The 19,647-nt window shown below is 39.7% G+C and overlaps 4 protein-coding genes across 6 annotated transcripts; 2 read left to right on the forward strand and 2 right to left on the reverse strand.

Moving 5' to 3' along the window:
* Nucleotides 1-441: 441 nt before the first annotated feature.
* Nucleotides 442-11,729, reverse strand: LOC1278475 (eukaryotic translation initiation factor 4 gamma 2). 3 transcript variants are annotated; one of them, XM_061651382.1, is made up of 6 exons: nt 11,581-11,729; nt 6,223-7,096; nt 5,223-6,124; nt 2,550-4,878; nt 2,299-2,464; nt 442-2,227 (listed from the first exon to the last, which is right to left on the reverse strand). In XM_061651382.1, the coding sequence occupies exons 3-6, from the start codon at nt 5,972-5,974 to the stop codon at nt 2,043-2,045; spliced, it is 3,432 nt and encodes a 1,143-aa protein (XP_061507366.1). In that variant the 5' UTR covers nt 5,975-6,124; nt 6,223-7,096; nt 11,581-11,729; the 3' UTR covers nt 442-2,042. The 3 variants fall into 3 exon arrangements, with proteins under 3 accessions (XP_061507366.1, XP_061507367.1, XP_061507365.1); XM_061651383.1 differs by lacking the exon at nt 11,581-11,729 and adding an exon at nt 11,235-11,419; XM_061651381.1 differs by lacking the exon at nt 11,581-11,729 and adding an exon at nt 10,377-10,868.
* Nucleotides 11,730-11,800: 71 nt separating this feature from the next.
* Nucleotides 11,801-16,313, forward strand: LOC1278474 (condensin-2 complex subunit D3-L). The gene is made up of 7 exons (XM_061651385.1): nt 11,801-14,045; nt 14,121-14,271; nt 14,353-14,764; nt 14,851-15,037; nt 15,114-15,402; nt 15,480-15,881; nt 15,947-16,313. Exons 1-7 carry the CDS (start codon nt 11,938-11,940, stop codon nt 16,268-16,270), a joined length of 3,873 nt encoding a protein of 1,290 aa, XP_061507369.1. The 5' UTR covers nt 11,801-11,937; the 3' UTR covers nt 16,271-16,313.
* Nucleotides 16,314-16,723: 410 nt separating this feature from the next.
* LOC1278473 (tRNA (guanine-N(7)-)-methyltransferase) lies at nt 16,724-17,516 on the forward strand. Its single transcript, XM_318065.5, has one exon. The coding sequence runs from the start codon at nt 16,724-16,726 to the stop codon at nt 17,429-17,431; it is 708 nt and encodes a 235-aa protein (XP_318065.4). The 3' UTR covers nt 17,432-17,516.
* Nucleotides 17,517-17,576: 60 nt separating this feature from the next.
* LOC1278472 (putative autophagy-related protein 11) lies at nt 17,577-19,324 on the reverse strand. The gene is made up of 6 exons (XM_001689040.2): nt 19,056-19,324; nt 18,864-18,993; nt 18,619-18,797; nt 18,163-18,536; nt 17,873-18,064; nt 17,577-17,782 (listed from the first exon to the last, which is right to left on the reverse strand). The coding sequence occupies exons 1-6, from the start codon at nt 19,206-19,208 to the stop codon at nt 17,644-17,646; spliced, it is 1,167 nt and encodes a 388-aa protein (XP_001689092.2). The 5' UTR covers nt 19,209-19,324; the 3' UTR covers nt 17,577-17,643.
* Between the last annotated feature and the right edge of the window lie 323 nt (nt 19,325-19,647).

Consider the following 19,647-nt stretch of genomic DNA (forward strand, 5'->3'; position numbering starts at 1 on the left):
TAAGGTCCATTTAGTGGTCGAATGATGGTGGCTTGTTCAATTTCAAGATTTTTGTTTGAATTGATAATGTTTTATCATCATACAGCGTTCCGTATTACCAAAAATACAATATCTCGTATCTATTACTTTAACATATCAAAAATGCGCTGCGTTCACAGTTGAATTGCATTGTTGTAAAACGTTGCAGATGGTTGGGGAATAGAATATAGTAGTGTCAATATAATGTTTAATATATATAATACATCGCTACATTTGGAAGGATGTTAATAAACGAAAAAAAAAATCAAATATCACTTCACACGCTCACTCGATCATACTAAATGGACCACCTTTGCTCGGATTAAACAGTCGTGTTTATTATGAGAAAGAGTCCCGCAGGGTATTATTTCGCAGTTCGTGATTTATCACTTGTTACATATTCATACACATCAGTCAAGGTAATTAATGCACCCCCAGTGCACATCAAAATGTTGTGCATGATAGACGTTATTTTATTTCTTGAACAATCAAACCGAATGTTTTCCAATAACTGGCCCTGCAGTAATATGTTATTTGCATATGCCTGGTAGAGAGGATGGAATACGAACGATGGGTTTTATCATTAGCTAAAATGTCATTGAAACTGTACTTCGATCGACGTAATTTCAATTGGATCATAAATAAAACCTTTTATTTTTTCTTCTGCCAATCTTGATGTTCCGTTTGGATTGTTTACATTTATGCTTTTGCATACTTTCAATGCAAAATATGTGCATATACTGCAAAGTATAGTTTTGTGAAGGACGCCGGAAACTAGTACGATAGAATTGGTTGCAAAATGTAATGTAATGTAAAGGGGGAGCATATTTCATACAGAAGGGAAGTGCGCGCATTTTTTTACGTTTTTTTTAATGTGCATGATAAGATATTTTGCTACACTAACGATCATAGATCTTTACATTGAGAACAGTCAACTATCTGTGACGAGCGCCTTAAAATGATCAGCGCAATAAAAGAATCGCTTATTGAGCTCTCAATATCTGTATTATTCTCCTTGGCGAATTCGAAACACTGTATTCTTTCCATCAATTGTAAAAAAATAAAAATATTATGGACATAAACTAATCCTTATCCTGGAGTTGCAGCGAATTTCAAACCAAGATGATAGTAACGTTATTTTTAGATAAAGTGATTTTATAGCTGCTTTTGAATCGTTTTTAGATCACCATCGATTGTGAAGATGCGAAGATGGGTACGATGCTACCACTGGCTTCCAATAAGTGTTGTTCAAGATTGTTAGATAACACAAAAAGAGTAGTTTCTGTTAGCAAAATTTGCAAATAATTTCCAAGCCCAAACCGCGCGAGAAAGGCTCAACCATCTAGAATAGGAGTAGCAAGGTGTTGTTGAAACCGAAATTCAAATGTTTGTAGCATTTTTCATGTAGAATATAAGTTATCAACAGAACGTTTTCCCTACTAAGCGCATTTATTTTCACACGCATTGATTATAAGTGTAGAAAATGATGACGAAATAATTGTATTATGTTAAATTTCTATTCAACAATTGTCTAATCAGGGTGATTCTGGCAGAACATCAAAAATATATTGCATACTGATACAAGTTTTCCGATATTAAAATTATTCAATTGCAACCCTAGCAGAAGCGAGTTGATCACAATCGTTATTAAAAAAGAAAAATCAGTTGAGGAACACGGCTGGCGGATCCTCAATCATCGTTATGAAGAATCAACGTTCTTTTCTCTCGCTTCGATGCGAATGATGCGAATAGCATTAACCAACTATGAAGCACACACTTGTAAAAAAAAAGTAGTAAATCCTAATATACGACGTTCCCAACAATACTAATATTCATGAATTATTGTACGACCAGGATGCCAAACAGCTGGTGTTCCTATGGTGCATCTACTGTGCAATGCAAAAATACGCCCATAAAAAGCCCTTAAAGTCCGTAGAGCAGTACTTATGCTGATTTCAAATCAAGATGCGCGCTGAATAATTATTATTCTATGGTGATCGACTGTAATGTTGTGAATAATTTTTTTAATCCTCTTCGTCGTCATCCTCGTCTTCGGCCTCCGCCAACCAAGTGAGCCATTGATTAACCTGGAACAGTGCCTTGCCCTTGCCTGGATAAATATCGGTGACGTCTTCCTTGTACCGCAAGAATGCGTCCTCCTCGATGACACTCAATTCGTACATCTCTTGGAACCAGCGTAAAAGAACACCTTAGAGAGTAAAAAAAAAAATAATTATTAGACATAATTCTACGTCGCCTATAGAGCGATGTAGTTAGTACCTTTTGGATAGCCAATGCTATACCAGTAAACTTGAATTGCATACACAGCAGTCAACTGCAGATCATTATTGCCATTCAGGAAGGCGTTCAGTACTGGACAGTACTTGGTTAAAATTTCCTTCTCCTTTTCGATGCGTTTTTTGTCTTCCTTCAAATTTTCCGATTCCTGGTATGGGCACATAGAAGAAGTATAAAAAATAAGTGTGAAAAAAACTTAGATATTAAATGGTACAATAATAATTACTACATACCTGATGAATATATTTAAGCAGAACCGTCATAATAGCCACGATAAAACCTGGCTCTGCATAACAAGATGATTCGACGTTTTCTTTGATCCATTTGTAGAATTGCTGTGGATTAGCATCCGACAGAATCTGCTTCCACAGTTCCGCTTGCACGCGTAACAATGGGTACAGGAAGTTTAGGTTACGGTCTTCCAGAATTTCAGCCATACGATCCTTGGTACGATCACACTCCGGCAGGCTGGCCATCAAATTAACTTTGCTTTTGTTGAACAGTTCTTGAAGCGGCTGTTTGCCAAGCTGTTTGTGCAAGTGTTGCAAAACGAGCAAAAACAGTGGATAATGTTGACCGTTTTCAGTAAAGTTGGCAACATCGGCGAGCCCGCACAGATTAACCGCAACGGCTCTTGCTAACAGTGACGCAATGATGCTCGTTATCTTGGGAATAGTTTTTTCCTTTTCGTTCATTCCATTGACAATCGATTTGAACGATTCCAGAGCAGCGCTATGAGACAGTTTACTTTCTTTGTTGAGAATCTGCAAAAATTCAATCGTCTTAGCATGGAACGCATCGTTTCGATCAAGCACCTGATTTAGAATTGCAATCATGGCATCACGCATGAATTTTTCCGGAAGCTTTAGTTCACAGAACGCGTTCACCAGCTCTTCCATTAGTGTCAGTTTCTTCACTACTGGCTTTTCATCAACTGATGGTTCCGCCGATTCCGGAATTGCAGCGGGAATGGCATCATCTTCTTGTCGTTCTTTCATTTCAGCAGTGTTTTCAGCTTCGCCGAGTGGCTCCTGCTGCTGGTTGTTCAATGTTGTCGCATCATGCTCATCCTTTTGAGTCTCCGAACCAATGTCTGTCTTTTCATCGCCCTTCAAGTCGGCGGCTTCATTCTCATCCTCATCAATTTTCTTTTCCTTCGGCACAGTATCATCTTGTCCAGTTGTTTTGTCGTGTATAATTTGGGCATTTTCAATCAGTTGAACAGGTTCGCTTTCATTCGGTTTAGTTAAGGGTTCTGCTGCTTGCTCTTCCTTTTTATCAACGACCTCCACCAGTACTTCCTTCACCGTTGCATCCTTAGTTTCCATGTCACTTTTTTCTTCGTTTTCTTCTATGCAAGCATTTTTCTTTTGTTCTTCGTCTTCAATTTGCTGTTTTATGTTTTCCAACATTACGTCGCTCACGAAAGTTACAACACGCTTCATGTGATCTTCTTTGCTCATGCCTTTGTCCTTCTTTTTCTTTTCGGTTTTGTCAGTAGAAGCTTGTTTCACGATCTGTTCCTTTTGCGTTAGTTTGCCACCAAGCATGAGTGAGCTGTTAGTTGAAGTAACGCCGCTAATTGGGTTCAATAAGCTTTGATTCAATGGATCCATATGCTGACGATTATGAGATGGTGTTTCATAATGATTCATCATACGATCTCCGTTCATTTCACGATTTCCATGATCACCAATCGGTCCTTGCAAATTTTGTTGACCCTGATGGTGATGGTGATGCTGTTGATGCAAATCAGTATAATGTTTATTCAGATGCGCATTTCCATTTTCGTTTCCTCCTAACTGTCGCGGCCCTTGTGAAGTGTGCTGCTGATGACGGTGGTTCATTACATTTGAAGAGATAGTTTGACTGGCAGGCTGTTGAGACCCCCCAGAACTTCTGCCCGTGGTCATCATGTTGACACCGCCGCTATTGTCGCTTTGAGTTCCTGGGCGTGGGACAACAGTGGACGACATCGCACTACCCGCAGGTGCACCAAAGCTTCCACCAGTGCCCGTACTGTTATTGCCAGCGGGGAAGGCACTATTGTTAATTTGGCCTGCATTACGCTGCTCGCTGAGCAGTGTGCGAGTTGTTAGAGGCGATGGAAACTCGCTCAAAGACGGTCCATTGAAGCTGGTCTTTCCACCTCCAATAGTCCCTCCACCAATTGAGGAAGATATGGGCAGTTGGGGCTTGATGTTCATATTAGCTTTAAACAGTAGACTATTTGGGGTTGGACGCATTTGCAGCTCCTCGACAGGATTCTGCGGAGGCGTCATCAAATTGCGCTTGAAGCGGGGGGCCAAGTCTTTATTGCTCATCATGCCCGAGTTTCCACCGTATGACGACGAGTGCGAGCCATTCCCACCATCTCTCATACCGCCGCCTCCACTTCCCTGATGGTGATGGTTGTTGTGTTTGTTGTAACGCATATTGTTGTTGCCATAGTTATTCTGGTTGTTCCGGTTATTATGCATGCGATAGTTACCACCGCCGCCACCACCACCTCCATTATCGCGATGGTCACGATTTCCGTAGCCATTTGACGATTGATTATAGCTATTGAGAAACAATAAAAAAGCCATAAATTAACACAATGCAGTGAAATTCGAGAAAGAGAGAAGGCAGATTTTCTAAAGGTAAATATACTGGTATCTGTAAAGCCGGAACTAGGTTCGATCCTCAAATGAACCGACTAAAATTCACTCGGTTACATGGTAAAAAATACAAACTATCTTTGTGTATAGCAGTATATGGCCCTTTTTTCAGTAGGAAGGGCTGGCTTCCGCCCGTAGTTAGTTAGTAGCAAATGACCTAACATATTTTATTTTTTACTTTAATGCCAAACATAATTGACAATTATAATTGAATGTTAAATTGTTATACAACATACAGCTACATACCTTGATGGAAGCAGCGGAGATGGGCTGGACACACTGAGTAAGTTGAAACCGTCGTTCAGATTATGCAAATTTAACGAAAACTTGCCTATCCAATCGCGTTGCTCACTGCGATCCATATTGCGGTAATCGCGATCTCGATTTCGCAAGTGATTGAGTCCGGGCGGAAGCACATCATCGTCATGATTCAGTTCCTGTATCGGTGCAGGGCCCTCGACCAAAGCCACCTTTCGCGGTGTCCAGTTATTCTTACGCAACTCGATCAGATCGCGCAGCATGAACCGGATGCGCGGTGGAAACATCGATTGCGATTGCGAATACTTTTCCATCCGTTCAAAGTACTGATCCATCAGCTGTTTTCCCAGCTCTGTATCCAAATTCTTTCCGCATGTCCGAATGAGCTGGGCCAAACATTCCATGTCCTCGCAGTTCTTCTCCGTCGATGAGCTAGATTTGTTGGTGAAAAGCGAGCGGAGCATCTTGTGCAGATGAGCTTCGACCAGCATGCCGAGTTTATACAGCTCGCCGATGAACTTAACATTGCCCAATATCTTTTGTTTAGCGACATTTTTCTTTTCCTCCAAATCATCGGTTAGTGTGCTTTCAGAATTGATGATCTTCTCACTGTACTGTACGCGATTCTCGAACTTGTCGCGACAGACGTTCAGCAGAATTTGCAGGAAGGTGCTGGACTTGCTCTTGTCGATGTCGGTTTCTAGCTCTTTTTGTATACGCTTGCACAGCTGTGCGTACATAGACGAGTACTTCGGTTCATCTAAAGCCTTGTCGAAGATCAGCAGTATGACACCATTCAAAATTTTCGACGAGTTCAGATCTAGTTTAAGCAGTTCATCACTAAGTTTCTGGAATTTCTCTGGGGTAAGTTTGTTTAGAATACCACGAACCTGGATGGCGAATCAATGAAAAAAGATATAGAAACCCGTTACCAAAACACGAGCAGCCATAAAATACGTAAGTGGGAAAGGGAGTGGCAAATACTTACTTTTCGAAAAATCGAATCAATTCTGGCCTCTTCGGTGAGCCCATGTTGCGGTCTCAGGGATGGAGGGACCCAGCGTCGGCTAGCGGGGGGGACTGGATTTTCCCTCCCCGTGGCGCGAGACTCTGTCCCCGTTTGCCTCGGGTCTTCCGTCTTGAAGGTTGGCGAAGCACCAGCAGTAGGATATGCACTCCGCAATCCGACAGACGGCGGAACCGCTACCCTTTCAATTTTTCCCGGAATGGTGGAAGAAGAAAATTGACTACTGTTGCTAGGCAGTGGCGGCTGCTGTCCCGTTGCCTGGTGGTATTCTTTGGTGTTGTGGTGCTGAGGCGCTAGAGCTTTCGTTAGGGACCGAATTTTACTCACGTGTAGATGCGCTTCACAGCGCGATCACAACAGAGAGAAAAGTTAGCTTAACGAAATGAGCACACCACCACTACAATCGTTCTTGGAATTCCAAGGGTGAATTCTTGGATTCCTTTGTTTGATTTTGAACTAACAAGCGAGTCACTTCTCGAGAGTGTAAGAATTACTGTGGTTCGTTCAGTTGCTTCCGGTACGACAAGCACTAAGTTGTTTTATTTTCTACTTCTTTGTTGCGTTCACCGTTGTATTAGTATGTGAGGTACACACTAACGTTGGATGATGCTGATATACAAGAAAGAAATGTACTAACACACGTAACCTTAGAAATGAACACACCACTACGCCACGTAGCCTGCTCGTTCTTTTTCTCTCCTAATTTCTATTACTTCTTTTCCACCAGCCAATTCGTGTTCGATCGCAAGATCACACAACCTCGACCGGGGCTTAGTTTTCCAAGCACACGCGTTACACCGAGAATGCTTTTACCATAAGCTGGAAAACACTATGCCTGAAATTAGAAAACAAAAATAAAAGTTCAGCTTTAATTTAACACACTGTGCATTGTGGACGTTTAATTCAACATTACAACTACAGAAACTTCATTTAAAATAAGATGCGTTGAAGCTTTGTGTACTTTGCTTCTGCTTATATATAATAACTAAACTTAATCGATTCTATAAGTCACGTTGAACGTTGAACTGTAAATTCTATGGCGCTTCATTCCTGTGCACCACACCATTTGGCTATCTCTTTAGTGCGCTTCTTTTTTCTTCAGATCATTCGAATGGCAGGTCAATGACTCCTTCAGACGCCATGAAGGAAAAAAAGTAAACCCCGTTCCTTTCTCTGCACAATGAGAACCTTGCTTACCATTCTTGGGCCATTGCTCTTCAGCTTCTTACTGCTGCGGCGAACAAACAGCAACGGGCAACTCTCCGAAATTGAAAGATGCGAGAGGGAGAAGAGCAGTTCGCCGTTGTTAAAAAGAAAAGCGCTGAAACAATAATTATGCGGCTAATGGAACACGATGTTATCCTCCCTCTTTCTCTATCTACTATACGGAACCAACCATCGTACCCCTGGGCAACGCGCTTAGACAATATAACTGTACGGTTGTATGCTACGGCAAGGCTAGAGGTAAGTGATCTTTTGCCGGGACGAGTTTTGCGAGTTGAAGGGCACGACGCGCAGAACTGTTCAAGATCAAGAAACTGGTCTATGGCACAAGAAAATAAAATCAAACGATGCTCCTTCATCTCAAACGCTTGGATTCCAAACCAAAGGGCGGTTTCTCAAACATAATCACTGTGTACTTATTCTCGTACTTCACAGAAAATGTGTTTAATTGTTTGATAACAATTCTAGACTTTTGACCTGACTATTTTCAACGCATGTGTAAAACGTGTTTTTAAAATGTCGTTTGCTTTTAGCGATTTTTAGCTACAAAATTAGACATTTTATTGGATCCTGGCAGATATTTACTATAACTTTTTAATTGAAGATTTTTTAATTACACAAAAAATGCAATCAATTTTGCATATAACATTTATAAAATTTTTGCCGTTTTGCTAATAGCATAGATACGTTTGAAATTGATACAATTTGCTCCAATAATTTGTCAAATAAAAAAAAAAACACACTTATCTGCTACTTCGCGTAAATGTATCAGATCGAGATCTACCTGTATGATTCACCATATTTTCGGCAGATCAATAATTTTCCTTGATTTAAATATTTAATTTAATTTAAATTTAAAGGAATAGTAGAATGCTTTTGCGGCACTCATTCGTTAACACGCCAGTTACCTTACTGTCTTTGTGTGACTCCCGTAGTCCCCCCCCAGACGCAAATTAGGCGAGTAAATAAAAACAAAAATGAAGAAAGAATCGGGTGCATCGCTATGACCCATATAACACCCGATTGAGGTCGCCAGCTATGCAAAAAGTATGACACTGTAAAAAAATCATACGCTCACTTCCAAACTCGTCCGATGTCATTTAAAGCGCTTTTAAAATCATGTAACAACATAGTGAATAATTACTTTTTGGGTACACACTGAGATATGCATAGTACGCATGCACAGGGCGTCCATCCATTGTTATTCAATTTTATTTTATTAACCCACCTACAAAGCCTGAAACTTAAATATGTGGTTCAAACGTTTTGTTAATGTCAGAACAAATGACGCATTGCCAATCTAAATTCTCTGCTTTGAGGAATGATTTCCGCAAAATGCTTCATTCATGTCGTGTCTTACGCAAAATGCAGTGTGTAACATGAATCACCTCATTTCTGGAAAAGAAAGATTGTCCATAGACTGATGACTCACAATCATTCGTAAACGAGATGCAAAAATGGACAAAGAAAGAAACGCAGCACAAATCGGCTGATGCATGATGCGAAATGAGGTCAAAACTTAATATAACCCTTCAATATTAACACTAGAATTTTTAATAATTGCTACTAACTGCAGTATTAACTGAGTTACATAAAATATGGATTCGTGTAGTGTATAATATGTATTATTTAGACAGCACATGCTTGTTATAAGAGGGTCTAGGTACAAGCGGTAACATGCCATTCAAAAAGCTTGCTGCAGCTTTTATTTTCTCGCTTTGGCGATTCACACACACACACACACACACACACACACACACACACACACACACACACACACACACACACACACACACACACACACACACACACACACAAGCACACACACTTCATTAGTGTGAGTGAAGCTGGAATCGTAACTCACCACTACACTTCCACCATCATCATCATCATCGACCATAAAGGAAGTATACAAAAAGAAGAGAAAGCTTCAGTGAGCGGAGATTTTTTTCGCCACCCGAACTACGCATATGAGAAGAGCTTACAATGGATGCGGGGAATCAACGCTGATGCTTCCGAAACACATGTGAACAATTTACAATCAATCCTGTGGCATTGATAGCAGGGCCACATGATGTATTCGCGTCAAAAGAAAATACGTCAAACAACTCGATGATTCGAATGTCGCGAGTGGGTTAAAAATACACCTTCGCCTGAAATCGCTACCTTTCCTTTCGAGGGATAAGATGATTGAGGAAACTATAATAAACAAGTGATTACATACTTTGCTATTCAAATTATCGCCAAGTAATTTTACAAAATATGTTCTACAGTTAAAAATCCTATTCTTCCGTACTTCAGCGGTTGTCGCAATGGTGGAGAGTATGCGTAATTGTATCATGCATATGCTCAAGACACCCTCCTATCGTCCATGAATATTGCACTGCTTAAAAAAATCACACAAAGTAATGAGACCGAGTTCCTGCAACAGAAATGTTTGTTCAACCAAGAAAGATGGTAGGTTGATGCGACACGCATCGATTCCACCATACCTCCCCACTCTATAAATGTACAAACGTCCTTCGTCATACACTCAAACGTTCTTTTACAGCGCACACAAGTCTCGTTATCTACGACGATGCAAAAGACAAAGCAGGCAAAGATGGTTCCTCACGGCGCTACAAGAATACTACGCGATTTAACCAATTGCATACATGCTAATACGCCATTTAAGTATCACTGTTCAAAATTGACCAATTTAATTCGACGAATGAAATGAATATTCACATCGGTGTAGCTAGAAAAATGATGCGTAGACGAGGATCATTTTTTAACTTCACTCTTTACACCAGCAAACGCTGACGTTCTTCCAACTTTTTTTTTGCATCACCACTGCTTTCTTTCATTTTGTATTCTATGTACAGTTCCTCTCTAGATTTCACTTCTCTTACCTGCAAGCGATGCGAACGGCAATGTGTATGGCCTTTACGAACTGTTGGTAAAAGTTCGCAAAGATTTACTTGCTTCTGGAGCTAGCTCTATGCACTGTATAATTTTCTGTATGTTTCAGCAAAATAAAAAATAAATTTTACCACGGGAGCTGCGAGATGCATCCAATCGTGGTTTGGAACAAACAGTACTGACTTAGACTTTCGGTTCTCGAGCTTTCTTGGTTCGCATCTCCCACTTTGCTTCTGTGTGTGCTATTTATTTATTTCACTACTACACACTCACAAATCTTCTCTCTCACACACACATACACACACACATCTAACTTCATTGCATTTCCTGTCACTCGAAATTGATTTATACCATTTTCTACAGGTTTCTAATTAATATGTGTTTGCTTGAGAATGTAAGAATTTGTAACAGTAATTCGGGATGTAATATCGCTTATAATGTAATTATGTTCTAATACCATTGTCGCACGTTTTCCGTGGCTATGACTGGAACAATGTAAATCCATTGAGTGTATCTTTGTGTTAGTGAAACATTGTACGCTGTACACGCACACGCCATCTTTGTGTGTGTCTGTGTGTGCGTATCGTTGGCATCATGGTACTCGAGCATGCGTGCGCATGTAGACGCAAAAAGCAATCATGAAATTAAGAAAGATCAAATCATCTTCGGAATCATCAAGCGATGTAAATTGTTTACTTTTGCCATTTAATGTACTGTTCCAATTATTTTACTTGATAATAAATACGCACTGCGCGAGCAAGGATGTTTTTTTTTGTTTCGAACAATCTTTGCACCGTCTACACTCTCACACACATATACGCAAACCATACATATATGAACAGAACTACCTGATTCCATCCATTGACAAGATTTACTTTGGAAAATTTCACTTTTGATGCTTCACTTTAAGCATATTCAACAATATGATGCACTGTTGCTAAAATTATATTCAACTGTAGGGAATTTACAGCACCGCAAATCAACTTTAGAAGAACAATTAAAAAAAATGTCCGATGCACATGGCACCACAAGAAATGTAGGATATAAAATCAAGCGAATAGCTTAATCCACGATAATAATTAATACTACCACAACGCACACAGCCTGGTATGAGTCGCAGTACTTGGATTATAAATTAATCATTCAACAAAAAATATAGAATAATAGAGGAAATATGATCAAGAAGGCACTTACGATGACCACGATGCTCAGAATTAGTGTGTCACGTCACACATACAAAAAGATATTTGAAGGGAATCTCTTTTCTGCCACAGTACAAGGTGTATACAACTATGGTCTAAACAAGCCTAGCTTGGCCATATACGTCGTGTTTTCTTGCCCATAATCTCAGTTTTCTTTTTCATTGTATTTCCGGTTCGTAGCACAAAAACGTCACTATGGGCTCAATCACTAGCGAAAGGTCAACATTTCTGGGAGAAAGTATGCGGATTTGACAGAGCTGGCTTTGATTAGACAGTATGTGTGTATGTTTATTGTTTACTGTTTACACTTTGTTGTTTTGTACGGTAAGAGTGCGTGAGCCCGTCTAAAATGGCTCCAACGCACGTTCACCTGTTGTTGAATCAACTTCCCGGTTATTTCGACTCTTCAGTGTCGATAGAGCGTGTAGATCAGTTGTGTGATGAGCAAGTGAATGATATTCATCCTTCAATTAGCAACGATAGCAACAGCAATCAAGCAGACAATGGAGATTCTTTCGCGAAAGTTTCCAAGTGCAATGATCTGCGCAACATCGCAATGGTAAAACGAGCGCTACATGATCCGGAGTTGGAAGATTTGATGCGAGACATAGTGCGAGAAGTGGAAAATATTCGCAATACAGCTGGACTATACGATCAGTACGATAATTGGCAATATTTATCAAAAAAGATCAATATCGAAGATTTCTTAACCTTCGTTTACACTATGATTTGCCTAGCAGAGTTAGAACCAACGAAAACGGTACACATAAAGCTCGCTATTTGTTCGGCTAGATTGTACATCGTGTTATTGACCACTCCTGGGCAGAAGCAAACAACAGTGTTTAATGAATGCGTGTTTTCGAAAAGTATGGATGTTTTTAAAATAATTGATCATCTGCGCGAATCCAGTAACGTAAATGGCTCCCAAGGAAGAATGAACACTATAACTGAAGCAAGACGTTTGATGTTGGATTACATGTCCGTGCTGGATGATTTACATCTACTGCTTCGATGTATGACGCTAAAAAACTGCTCTACCTCCAAGATCAAAATAGTTGATACATTAAAAACCCTGCTTATTTACTGTATCAAGCACGCTCAGAGTCGGGCTGAAGCGGAGCAATTGGCAGAAAAAATATTTACTACGCTAGGCATTATCTGCTTGCCGGAACATGACGACCATAACGAATGCCGGACAACTATAAGCATGATTCTGAATAGAACTGCCATATTTTATACGTCTGAGTATAAAAACAAACCCGGTGCTTTCAACGTACACAACTTGTTTTTGCGGCTGCTTGAGCAAAACTCAAAAGACACATGTGCGGTACTCACAAATTTCATAAAATCGGTTCTAACGAATCCTCCGAAAGTGTTCTCACGACCTGATGATTATGCAATTTTGCTGGACGCTGCTGTACAATATGAGCTTACCATGTACAGCAAATGTAACGTCTCCATTATCGACTATTTGAAGCAGATAGAGACACACTCAGACGCCGGAACTCGGATTAACATTGTTGAGATGATTGCTAAGCTAGCAGTCGTTGATTGCACCGTCGACTGGGAACTGTTCCAGAAGGAGATTTCGAATGTACCGCGAGAAATAGATTTGCTCCAGCTGTTGGGAAACAAGTTACTTGAAAAGTCAAACACGGTGAAGCTAAAGGCTTTCCAGTGTTTGTTAAAAATCCTACAGAATGGTAATAAAACCATGAAGCGCATATTTCAAAATGCCTTCTATTCGCCGCATGCAGATGAGGATGAAAAAAATTACCTGCAGATGAATGACGTGGAAGAGCTTTTTCAAACGGCCGAGCTTGAACTAGGCATATCTCGGAATGTGCTCAACTTTAGTCAGCATACCGTATCCACCCATAACAAACCATCCGATTGTAACGACGGGCTGGTCGGCGATACAGCTCGTCCGAGCCCTAAGATATCCTCCCAGGATGTGCCAGGCATTGAAGCAATCGAAGAAATGCTAACATCCTTGCCGAATACCATGTACGATGCAATGTTATCGCCAATTTCTGCAATAAGACGAGTGGCTCTGTCTTGCTTGGAGTATATCCTTGAACTGGACAGAAATCGCATCGATGAACCGATATTTGAGTATGTCATTTCTAAACTAGCAAAAGACCCGGTTATGCTGATGCGTCGTACCACTTTGAATGTGCTCAACAAACTGTTAGCACTGTATCCAAACTATTTGCCACTGATAAAGCTATGGTCAAAATGTTTACTATTTTTCCTGGATGATGTGGACCAAAAACTGAAGGAATCTGCAATGGAGAGCCTGAAAATAAACGTGTTTGATAGCATATGCCGCTACGAAGACTCGTCGTCTCGTAAAGTATTTACACCATGGATGATCGTCCGCGCCATTTTGGTCATTGGTAAAATAAATGTCCTTAAATCAGCCGTCGATTCTTGGATACAGAAATCAATTTTGACGTAAGTGTTGGTCATTTCAGTTTCTTTTCATTGTGCATTTATTGCTCTACCGTTACCATTTTCCTTTCTCTAAAGGCCGAAAAATCTTAGCATCATAGAGTCTCATATCTTCACAGTCAACTGTAGTGAAGCTTGGATCATATTGTCGATTATAGCAAACAAAATGAAATCGCGCAATCCGGACTTGGTAATTAAAACAATGAATGATATCCTTCAACAAGACACGGTAAGCTAAGTAACTATGTGCTTTTCTCCTAATTAACGGCTGCCAACTAATTTCATCTATTCTTGCAATGTGCATTTGTAGTACAATTCACCAATATGTCTGCAGTATATCCTTTCCGTGATCAAATCGTGGTCGTCTGACTTCTCGAGATCGGGTCTAAATCACCTGTTCAAAATTTTAAGCGATCTACTGCGCACCGGCAGTACTAACATATCACTGGTCGGTGATATATACAGCTTATGCTGCATGATAAAGCGAAAAGCTGATGGCATCGTTGATGAATCCTGGATTGCAGATATACGTGATAGCAGTGCGGAATATTTGTTACACTACTGCACCCATTATACGAGTGCCCACGTGACTAATGAGCGATATCTGATTAGCCTACTCGTGTACGCAGAAGCGGCAACCGATTTAAACGTTAAACCGGATAACAACATAGTTAATATACTATTGAAGTATTTAGCGCATGTTGCTGCTAATGAAAAAGGCCGTACGTATAGTAGTTACAGTCATCAAACGTGTAATCAAACGGTTTTATCAATTGTTGGTCTTTATCATTTTTGTCTTGTACTTTAGTGTTGGTTCAGACCGATCAATCGCGTAAAATTAATGTAACTATAATAGTATTGGCAAGATTTGGTTTACGTGACGGTTCTCTGGCGACGACAGTGATAGCTGATTTTAATAGAATATTGAAATTTAAATACATCGATCAAAGCATTTTATGCACATTAATTACAGCTTTTGCTGATTTATGTAAAAGGTATGTTTTGATTGCTTTCGGAAGCCTAAACATTATCTATTTATTTTTTTTTTTTGTGTATTGCTATATTTTTCAGACACACGTCTTTGGTGGACTCTTCCATTTCAACAGTAATCGGACAACTAAGCTCACAGTACTTAACGGTGCGGAGTGTGGCCTTGAACAATCTAAATGAGTTGATCTTACAGGATTATGTCAAAATGCGTGGTAGTGTATTGTTGAACATTCTGAAGCTGATCATCGACGAGAATGATCATATCGCCGCGCAAGCATTCTACGTAATCCAGCTGTACGTTAACTCAAAGAATGAGAAGCTATTGAAAGTATCGTTTTTGGAGTGTGTATACGTGTTTAACAATTATCTGGTAAGTTAGCCTATAACTTGTTATTGGTAATGAATTTATTCATTTATGAATTAATTCAATCTTTCACTTTTAAACAGCAATATGCAGAAAGTGATATGTTTCCAGCATCTGAAATCGACAATGAAGAGTGTGATCTGGCTGGAAAGGACGAAAAATCGTTACAGAAGCGTTGTGCCATTTATGATTTCTTTGTAGAAAATATTGATGATATCAGTCTGTTGAAATTGCTGAAGAACGTTAACAAAATTCATCAACAACTCATAAAAGACAAATACGTAGAATGCTCCCAAGGGGTTGATACACTCATCGATTTAATTTACGTATTTAAATGTATGTGTGATGTAAGAAACCGCGATAAAGCAAAACTTGCAAAGAGTACAACATCAAAAGACGATGAAACGAATGCCGACGCGAATGAAGGACCTTCATCGAAAAGATCTCGTTTAAAAGCTACTCAATCACAAAATGAGACTGAAATGGTAAATGAGACTGTTATATCTACTGTAACTGTCAACGTTACATATGTTTTGCTTTTTCTTTTTAGACAACAATCGTGGAGAAAATGATTGCTGTTTATTACCCCTTTCAGCAAGAAGTCCGAAAATACGTACAAAAGATTGAACCAAGCCGAATGCACCTAGTCGATAAAAGATTGGAAGAGATGGCATTGTCGATTGCTGGGAATTTTCGCGTATTGGTAGAATTTGCCAAACCTATGAATTTTTGGCGTTCGTTGCTGAAAGTGATCGACAGTACACACGATGGGAAGCGAAAACAAAGTAAAACATCATCTGGTAAAAATAAATCGGATGGCGACAGTGAAAGTGATCAGGACGAAGATATAACGGATGAAATGCTGGATTTGTAGGCATAATAAACGCACTGTTACGATCCTTCGTACTTTGATGTCATTATCGGTTTTATTTTATTTTTATTTTATTTAACTCTAACTCTAAACGGGTCGGGTATCTTTCTTTCTAGTTCAAAAAGTAATAAAAAGTGTACATTTTGCTCGAGGAGGCACACAAGCTCACTTCGAAACGAGCACTGTTGTAGGCAAGAAAAGGCCGGGAAGAGAAAATGAGCGAGATGCAGCAATATTCGAATGTCAAAAATCCTCGCCATGTTGTCCGGGATCGCTTGACAGTGACAGGCAAACATCGATCAAAACAACACAGCCAGGAACACGCGATACCGGCATTGCATACACATTGCGAAAGTTTCAATTCCAATATATTGTTGACCATCAACAAGCAAATAGACTGCTATGCAGATAACTCAAAATAGTAGCTTCATTTATTAACCGTACAGAACGCGTACCATGGAAGAGGCTATTGACGATCATGTGAAACTGCCCCAAAAACGATTCTATCGTCAACGGGCCCACTCGAATCCGATCGCTGATCATAGCTTCGATTACCCTTTGTTACCGGAATTGAGCAACTGGAATGAACTCTATCCCAACATTGGCAATCGTCAGGTTGTATTTGCCGACATTGGTTGCGGATATGGCGGGTTTCTGGTAACACTGGGCGAAACATTCCCGGACAAGCTGGCTATCGGTATGGAGATTCGTGTAAAAGTGTCCGACTATGTGATGGACCGTATTAAAGCACTACGCCAGCGGCACAAGGGAAAGTATGAGAACATCGCTTGCATTCGCACGAACGCCATGAAATACTTACCCAACTACTTCCGAAAACATCAGCTGGAAAAGTTGTTCTTCCTGTATCCGGATCCGCACTTCAAAAAGGCGAAACACAAGTGGCGCATTATTAACCCAACCCTGTTGAGTGAGTATGCGTACGTGCTGCGTCCAGGAGGCAAAATTTATACTGTAACCGACGTGCGAGAGCTGCACGAATGGATGTGTAAGCATATCGAAGAGCATCCATGCTTCAAGCGTTTGCCAGACACTGAAGCTCAGGAGGACATTCTCGCCCCAAAGTTGCTGGATAGCAGCGAAGAAGGTCAAAAAGTAACTCGCATGAGCGGAGAAAAGTTTATGGCGATATTTACTAGACTTTAAGCAACTCGTGGCACTAATTGTGGCAAACCAGCGGCGGCATGGTTTAATGAATTAATTTTCAATAAATTTATGATCTTAAAGTACACACACCAGTCTGTATCGTTGTTATTTGTTATTAGAAAATTATAGTTACACATTTAATTGCTTTCTTGTGGTTGTATATCAATCCGGCGAACGAAATAATGCCTTAATTTATTCGGTTAGAAAGAGCATTAGTTTATAAACATGAGAGCTTGCTCAACCATAACGATAACTCTTTGCATTTCTGCTTTCTGAACTACCAACAGCTGTGCGTATATCTCATTTGCTTGATCCAATGCCTTAAGGCGTTTCTCCTGTTCCAGGTGCTTGCTGTAATAATAGTAAAAGTAACAATATCATCTATGTAAATACGTAGATGCGCAAGATGCTTACTGATAACGTTTGCCACTAAATACTTACCTATCTTTTCTTCTGTCATTCTTCTCCAATACCTTTCTACGTACTTCCAGCTCTTGATTTTTATCTGCAAGCAGGCCATCGAGTTCCTCGCAGTTATTTTGCAATGTATCTGAGAGGTTTGTCAAGTTGTTCCTTTGTTTTCGTAACTTATCGCACAAAGAATTTAGTTCAACTATTGCGCCTCGTAAATTTCTGAAAAAAATAATAATTGAAGAAAAAATATTTATATTAGGTACTTTACACATAAAGCAGGACATGGACCGGAACCGTTTATCGCTATTAATACATACTTGCAAGACTCATCCATTCCAATTAGAAGCATTTTTTCCAGAAGTGCATTGCACGGTCTTATCTGGTTGATCGAAGAAACATGGATTTGGTAAGCTTGTTGCAACTCTTTTTCCGTTTCCGTGAGTGTTTCAATTTCTCTAGTTAGCGATTGTTTTATATCCCTCACGGAAGATGCTTCATCGTCGGCTACAAGCAGTTCTGCCAGTTCCGAATGTTCAATTTTTAGTTTAATAATTTTATCGGCTAGTTGCTGGTCATTTGCCTTCAGTGTAGATATGTTTTCATGAAGCTTGTGTTTTCTTTGCTGAAGGGTTTCAATCTGATTCTTTAGTTGAGGCAGGTGCAGTTTCAAGTCATCTATGTGACGATTGATCTGTAGGAAAACCAAAAGTACAGGCATTATAACACCACCAAATTCAAACACAACATGTTACAACAACGATGAAATGACACACTTTGTTGGCTCGAATTTTTTTTTCTTCCTTCGTTATTTGTTCCTGGTTTAGTTTAGCGTTCAGCTCAGAATACTCCTGTGCGCAGTTGTTTGCCTTTTCCAACACTGTTTCTTTTACCATATTTGTGTAAAACAGATAGTTGAGCAGAACTTTAAGCAAATGTATGATCTTTTTTCCAGCTACAAAAGAAAGCATGCGAAAGTATAGCAATTCTACCCCAGAGTCCAGGTATGCAATGTTCTTACTTGGTTTGACGAGGTCGACGTACAAGAACGAAGTTTGTTTCGAATCTGAGCACAGTTGATAGATGTAGTTGATTCTCGCCACTAATTCCACCCGCTTCATCGTGAGTGTTTCATTCGAATCGCTGTACATCTACAAAAAAAGTTGATGCTTTATTTAATGTTTACAGCAACTTTTAACTAAAGGTAGCTTACATTTTCATAGCTGGCAACGTCGTAATGCATGAGCTTGAAAAATTGAAGGATTGATTTGTAAACAAACTGTTCTGTAGGTTTTTCCAAATCCGTTACTTTAATCTTAAATGGTATAATATTGTTCCAATCATCTATAAATGCTGCGTTGCTCATGTCGGGGCGTTTACAATTAGCGTAAAGACAATTTCTACACAACGAAGACCAAACAGGCTTGGGAACAAAACAAACAAGTTCGAACCAAATCCGTTAACCGTTGACAGCGCTAATGATTGACAGATTCAAGATGTCTATAGGCAATAAATAAAAATAGTTAAAAATACCTTGGGGAATGTTGAGAAAGACGCATTGTCATACTACAGTATGTTCCCGAGTTACGCGGTTAAAAGGAAGTACAGTATACGCTCGGTAATCTGCACCTTTTTAACCTTTAAGTTGGCAACCGGATACCCGGGTATTTTTTCCAACTTCGAACTGCAATAACTTTTGATCCATTGCTTTTATTGACCTGAAATTTTCCGTAGCCTCCCAACTTTTAATTTCTGATTTTTTGGTGCATAAATTGTTATTTTAAACAGCCTGTAAGTATTTTATT

Source organism: Anopheles gambiae, chromosome 2 (assembly GCF_943734735.2).
Source record: "Anopheles gambiae chromosome 2, idAnoGambNW_F1_1, whole genome shotgun sequence".
In the NCBI taxonomy this organism is placed as follows: domain Eukaryota; kingdom Metazoa; phylum Arthropoda; class Insecta; order Diptera; family Culicidae; genus Anopheles; species Anopheles gambiae.